This window comes from Pleurodeles waltl, chromosome 12, assembly GCF_031143425.1.
Source record: "Pleurodeles waltl isolate 20211129_DDA chromosome 12, aPleWal1.hap1.20221129, whole genome shotgun sequence".
In the NCBI taxonomy this organism is placed as follows: Eukaryota; Metazoa; Chordata; class Amphibia; order Caudata; family Salamandridae; genus Pleurodeles; species Pleurodeles waltl.
In genome coordinates, this window is record NC_090451.1 from 64,685,065 (window position 1) to 64,692,459 (window position 7,395).

At 49.8% G+C, this 7,395-nt stretch overlaps 1 protein-coding gene across 1 annotated transcript in view; it reads right to left on the reverse strand.

The window, feature by feature from the left end:
* The window catches only part of FSD1 (fibronectin type III and SPRY domain containing 1), a 66,159-nt gene extending 60,406 nt beyond the window's left edge, over positions 1 to 5,753 (reverse strand). The window contains exon 1 of the mRNA XM_069217197.1: positions 5,623 to 5,753. Coding sequence (XP_069073298.1) covers positions 5,623 to 5,637 — 15 coding nt within the window. The 5' untranslated portion in view covers positions 5,638 to 5,753. The remainder of the gene's footprint in view (positions 1 to 5,622) is intronic.
* Positions 5,754 to 7,395: the final 1,642 nt, after the last annotated feature.

Sequence of the window (7,395 nt, forward strand, 5' to 3'; positions counted from 1 at the left end):
GAGCACTGAGCCTGTACACTGAGTTTCTTACAGAGCACTGAGCCTGTACACTGAGCTTCTTACAGAGCACTGAGCCTGTACACTGAGCTTCTTACAGAGCACTGAGCCTGTACACTGAGCTTCTTACAGAGCACTGTGCCTGTACACTGAGCTTCTTACAGAGCACTGTGCCTGTACACGGAGCTTCTTACAGAGCACTGTGCCTGTACACGGAGCTTCTTACAGAGCACTGAGCGTGTACACAGAGCTTCTTGCAGGGCACTGAGTCTGTAAACAGCTTACTGCAGGGCACTGAGCCTGTACACAGAGCTTCTCACAGGGCACTGAGCTTCTTACAGAGCACTGTGCCTGTACACTGAGCTTCTTACAGAGCACTGTGCCTGTACACTGAGCTTCTTACAGAGCACTGTGCCTGTACACTGAGCTTCTTACAGAGCACTGAGCGTGTACACAAAGCTTCTTGCAGAGCACTGAGCCTGTACACAGAGCTTCTCGCAGGGCACTGAGCCTGTACACAGAGCTTCTCACAGAGACCTGAGTCTGTACACAGAGCTTCTCACAGAGACCTGAGTCTGTACACAGAACTTCTCACAGAGACCCGAGTCTGTACACAGAACTTCTCACAGAGACCCGAGTCTGTACACAGAACTTCTCACAGAGACCCGAGTCTGTACACAGAACTTCTCACAGAGACCAGAGTCTGTACACAGGGCTTCTTGCGGGCCACTGAACCTGTACACAGAGCTTCTTGCAGGCCACTGAACCTGTACACTGAGCTTTTTACAGAGCACTGAACCTGTACACTGAGCTTCTTACAGAGCACTGAACCTGTACACTGAGCTTCTTACAGAGCACTGTGCCTGTACACTGAGCTTCTTACAGAGCACTGTGCCTGTACACTGAGCTTCTTACAGCGCACTGTGCCTGTACACTGAGCTTCTTACAGCGCACTGTGCCTGTACACTGAGCTTCTTACAGCGCACTGTGCCTGTACACTGAGCTTCTTACAGCGCACTGTGCCTGTACACTGAGCTTCTTACAGCGCACTGTGCCTGTACACTGAGCTTCTTACAGCGCACTGTGCCTGTACACTGAGCTTCTTACAGCGCACTGTGCCTGTACACTGAGCTTCTTACAGCGCACTGTGCCTGTACACTGAGCTTCTTACAGCGCACTGTGCCTGTACACTGAGCTTCTTGCAGAGCACTGTGCCTGTACACTGAGCTTCTTACAGAGCACTGTGCCTGTACACTGAGCTTCTTACAGAGCACTGAGCGTGTACACAAAGCTTCTTGCAGGGCACTGAGTCTGTAAACAGCTTACTGCAGGGCACTGAGCCTGTACACAGAGCTTCTCACAGGGCACTGAGCTTCTTACAGAGCACTGTGCCTGTACACTGAGCTTGTTACAGAGCACTGTGCCTGTACACTGAGCTTGTTACAGAGCACTGTGCCTGTACACTGAGCTTGTTACAGAGCACTGTGCCTGTACACAAAGCTTCTTGCAGGGCACTGAGCCTGTACACAGCTTACTGCAGGGCACTGAGCCTGTACACAGAGCTTCTCACAGGGCACTGAGCCTGTACACAGAGCTTCTCACAGAGACCTGAGTCTGTACACAGAACTTCTCACAGAGACCCGAGTCTGTACACAGAACTTCTCACAGAGACCTGAGTCTGTACACAGGGCTTCTTGCGGGCCACTGAACCTGTACACAGAGCTTCTTGCAGGCCACTGAACCTGTACACTGAGCTTCTTACAGAGCACTGAACCTGTACACTGAGCTTCTTATAGAGCACTGTGCCTGTACACTGAGCTTCTTACAGCGCACTGTGCCTGTACACTGAGCTTCTTGCAGAGCACTGTGCCTGTACACTGAGCTTCTTGCAGAGCACTGTGCCTGTGCACAGAGCTTCTTGCAGAGCATGTTCCTGTACACCGAGCTTCTTGCAGAGCATGTTCCTGTACACAGAGCTTCTTGCAGAGCACTGTTCCTGTACACAGAGCTTCTTAAAGAGTCCATACACAGAGCTTCTTGCAGGGCACTGAGCATGTACACAGAACTTAATGCAGAGCACTGAGCCTGTGCACAGAGCTTGTTACAGAGCACTGAGCGTGTACACAAAGCTTCTTGCAGGGCTCTGAGTCTGTAAACAGCTTACTGCAGGGCACTGAGCCTGTACACAGAGCTTCTCACAGGGCACTGAGTTTGTACACAGAGCTTCTTACAGAGACCCGAGTCTGTACACAGAACTTCCCACAGACACCCGAGTCTGTACACAGAACTTCTCACAGACACCCGAGTCTGTACACAGGGCTTCTTGCAGAACACAGTTCCTGTACACAGAGCTTGCAGGGCACTGAGCATGTACACAGAACTTAATGCAGAGCACTGAGCCTGTGCACAGAGCTTGTTACAGAGCACTGAGCGTGTACACAAAGCTTCTTGCAGGGCACTGAGCCTGTAAACAACTTATTGCAGGGCACTGAGCCTTTACACAGAGCTTCCGGCAGGGCAGTACGACTGTACACAGAGCTTCATATAGGGCACTGAGTCTGTACACAGAGCTTCTCACAGGGCACTGAGTCTGTACACAGAGCTTCTTGCAGGACTGAGCCTGTACACAGAGCTTATTACAGAGCTCTGCACGTTTGGCCCCTGCGTCTTCTAACCGGGCTCTGATCTGCACACTCTTGGCAGCTCAGCATTGCCCAGATCTGGCCCCTGATGGTCCGTGTGACGGGATAAGGTGGTAAAGCGCTCAGATGTAGCGAGAGGTACCAAGAGTGAGTGTATGGTTGTGTGGATACTCAGCACTTGAAGACCCATCGTGCCAGCCTGCTACCTCTGGCACCTTGCCCAAACACACCCACCACCTACAGGTTACACACTGCACACAAAAAACCTAAGTGTTTCAATAACATCTCCAGCCAAACTCGCAAAACTTTGCAACCCACTGACCTATTAAATAATATAGCACTCTCGCTGGGTAACAATAGCACCACCACAAGTTAACCACGGATGTGCAGCTCCTAAACACAGACAGACTCCGGTAGGTGGTGGAAATCTTGACATCAGGCTTGGAAGGCGCCAGGCTCTGTTAGCAGAAGGTGCTATATAAATACTACAGACATAACATACACGTGCCCTTTGAAGCACATACATGTAAGTGTACGTCACTGCCTCAGCACTCAAGTAGGAGAGATGGAGGAGTTAAAATCAAGCAGAAAGCTTTAGCCCATCTGTGATGCTTCCAAGCTACAGAAGTGCGATGAAGTCACAATGGGATCACAGCTGGTCCAAGGAACAAAGCAAATATGGTGTTCTCAGAAGTCCATAGACAAGGAAATGTGACAGAGGGCACTGCTTATGAAAAGTGGTTGAAAGAGGCAGTCCTTCCAGCTACAAGGAGAAACCAATAACGAGAGACTTGGAAAGAAAGGGAGGAAATTCCACAGACTCATCCCAGCAACCAATCGAGCAGATCACCCAAGGAGACCTATTCAGTACTAAAGAGCTGCAAATCGCTTGCGACATTCAAACAACCCGCTGACCTCAGTGGAATCAATCAACAAGTGACCAGTGTAGGGACACATGGTCAGGACTGCCACACAACATAAGGGTCAACTCAAAGAAAATTAATGGAACAAATTTACATAATCGGAATTTGTCCTGGAAATCTTGCACTGATCCATTCCTCCAAGTCCCAGGGTGCAAGACTTAATCTAGGTGGTTCGTGAGTCGGTACTACCATTGCATGGCTCTTATATAATGTTTACTATTCATCAACGGATAAATGTGCGAGAGCTCCTACTGGGGAACATGCACGGTCCTTAAACGTCTCCAAGATCCTGAAATGTGTATCCACATTTTTTCTCTTTCTCAAAGTAAATTCAGTGGTCCAGGGGCCAAATGCATCTACTTCATCAGTACATAAATAATAGTTCACTGGCTATAATTAAAATACACTAGATCTTCAAAATTCATTTTTTTAAGAAAAAGATTGGAAATACTGGTTTGTGTTTTACGGAAAGTATAAAACACGTTGCTTGCTAATATTTATCAAAATTAGAACCCAACAATACAGCAGGTCTGAAAATATTTGCACTACTATGACATCAGATACATTTATGCCTCGAGAGTCAGAAAATTATCTGTTGTGTACAGAAAATGGGGTAAATACTAAGTGTGCACCCAATTACCCACCCCTAAACCCCACAATTACTCTTTTCACCCTAAATCCTAACAATAAGCTTGCCACCTTATACTGTAGCCCACCCTAAAACGACCCCTTCCACCCTATACCACTAAACCCTAAAAAATACCCTTACCCACCATAACCCCTAAAATTACTCCTACCAACCTATACCACTAAATTATCCTAGCTACCCTATACCCTTACCCAACCCTAAAATTACCACTGACACCTTATACCCTAAAAAAAACATATCCTAAAAAACCCTTATCACCCTATACCTCCACCCATCCCAAAGCTATATATATGTGTATGTATATTATTATATATTTACCTTAACTACACTTATCTTGCATATTAAATGCATGTGTGGTAAAGGCATGCCTGGTACAGGCTGTTTGCCACTTATGTCTCTAGTATGCTTTCCCATTTTGCTGTTTTTCTCAGGCCTTTCCAAAGTCCCAGGGGATGCATATAACCCGATTTCCTCATCAAGACTTCCTGCCTCCCATACGTCACCCCGACTCCCTGCTTGCTCCATCCAAGCAGCATCGGTCTCTCGTTTGTCTCCATATTCTCTGAAATACACCCCCGTCTGCCTGCTTCAGTTCTGAGAGACCAGGTCCCCTGCTCAGCTTCCCTGACTTCAAACAGTTCATGGCACCCTACTTCCTTTTAGAGGTCTAGATGGTAGGCAGCACATTTTCAACCAAGCTATGTTCCTTGTATGGCCCATCCTTTCAGCACTCAAACTACCCAGACACTCTCTTCTCCATCAGTACATCACCGAGTCCCCCTGCCTAGCACATGCCTACATCACCCAGGCCCGTGCCTGCTGTACCCCTACACCACATAAGTACATTGTCTGCTCCCACCTTAACCCACCCTAGCTCCCCCGCCTGCTTCATCTCTCCACTAGCCGACGTCAAGTGGCTCCTACCCTCCACCACCCACGCCCCCATCTGTCCATCCATCCACACCCAGAATATCTCGTGTGCATCATTCCTTCAGCAGTCACCCCCCAATACTCTCCACATCTCCACAGAAGTTCCCTGACCCTGCCGCCCACTTCTTGCAGTACTCCCTACAGAGGACACCTCCACTCTCGCAACATCCCGGAAACAGCCATATCCCTGCTCCCTCCCAAATTGTCCGGGGCCCTCCACTCAACCTCCTGATACTTTTTCCAGCTGGGAGCCTGCAACATCTCACTTCCAGGCACTCTCTTATCTAGTACCTTCCCTGCCTCCGCCTGCATGACGTCATACCACCAGACCCTCACTCTCCGCATCCCTGCCTCCCATCCCTCTAACACTCCCGTCCTCCATCCCGCAGCATCCTCAGATCACCAGTCTCAGCTGCTCCCGCTCTGCAGCATCCCACCCCTCCAAGGCGTTGTTGCCTTGCTCCCCTCCTCCACCCCTCACCTTCTGGTCCTCCATCGTGCGCTCCCCGGCACAGGCTCCCACCTGCGGAGCTCAAGCCTCCTACCCTAGCCAGGGATCACGTATACTGCACCAACAAAGCTGCGGCAGCCGGGAGCAGCTTAGAGTACTGCGCAGGCGTAGTGCCGGAGCCTCACGGGAAATGTAGTCCTCTAACCGGGACTTCAGGTTCCCTTAACTGGGCATGCGTAAAACTGCCTGCGGCTCAAAAACCAAGAATGCATCTGAACAGGTGCGCGGGCCGCGGATCGAGCATGCTGGGAAATGTAGTCTAACAAGGGGTTTAAATGGTAGTCATAGTTTGTTCCAACACTGTGGCGCTAACTTAACATTTGCTATCACCCGGTGCTCTAAAGGGGGAAGTACCGTCCGATAAAGAGTACCTGCACATCTTTAAGTTTCAAAAGGAGAGTACCTGCAATCCTCACCACTACTGGAAAACATTTAATGTGAGAGTACTGTCACTTATCAGTACTGTAGGAAAGTGCCATCTTGCCTGGCATGTTGCCCCCATATTTCACTGTATATATGTTGTTTTAGTCTATGTGTCACTGGGACCCTGCCAGGCAGGGCCCCAGTGCTCATAAGTATGTGCCCTGTATGTGTTCCCTGTGTGATGCCTAACTGTCTCACTGAGGCTCTGCTAACCAGAACCTCAGTGGTTATGCTCTCTCTGCTTTCCAAATTTGTCACTAACAGGCTAATGACGAAATTTACCAATTCACATTGGCATACTGGTACACCCATATAATTCCCTAGTATATGGTACTGAGGTACCCAGGGTATTGGGGTTCCGGGAGATCCCTATGGGCTACAGCATTTCGTTTGCCACCCATAGGGAGCTATGACAATTCTTACACAGGCCTGCCACTGCAGCCTGCGTGAAATAACGTCCACGTTATTTCACAGCCATTTACCACTGCACTTAAGTAACTTATAAGTCTCCTATATGTCTAACCTTCACCTGGTGAAGGTTGGGTGCAAAGTTACTTAGTGTGTGGGCACCCTGGCACTAGCCAAGGTGCCCCCACATCGTTCAGGGCAAATACCCCGGACTTTGTGAGTGCGGGGAAACCATTACACGCGTGCACTATACATAGGTCACTACCTATGTATAGCGTCACAATGGTAACTCCGAACATGGCCATGTAACATGTCTAAGATCATGGAATTGTCATCCCAATGCCATTCTGGCATTGGGGGTACAATTCCATGATCCCCCGGGTCTCTAGCACAGAACCCGGGTACTGCCAAACTGCCTTTCCGGGGTCTCCACTGCAGCTGCTGCCAACCCCTCAGACAGGTTTCTGCCCTCCTGGGGTTCAGGCAGCCCTGGCACAGGAAGGCAGAACAAACGACTTCCTCTGAGAGAGGGTGTAACACCCTCTCCTTTTGGAAATAGGTGTGAGGGCTGGGGAGGAGTAGCCTCCCCCAGCCTCTGGAAATGCTTTGATGGGCACAGATGGTGCCCATCTCTGCATAAGCCAGTCTACACCGGTTCAGGGATCCCCCAGCCCTGCTCTGGCGCGAAACTGGACAAAGGAAAGGGGAGTGACCACTCCCCTGACCTGCACCTCCCAGGGGAGGTGTCCAAAGCTCCTCCAGTGTGTCCCATACCTCTGCCATCTTGGAAACAGAGGTGTTTGTGGCACACTGGACTGCTCTGAGTGGACAGTGCCAGCAGGTGACGTCAGAGGCTCCTTCTTATAGGCTCTTACCTCTCTTGGTAGCCAATCCTCCTTCCTAGGTAGCCAA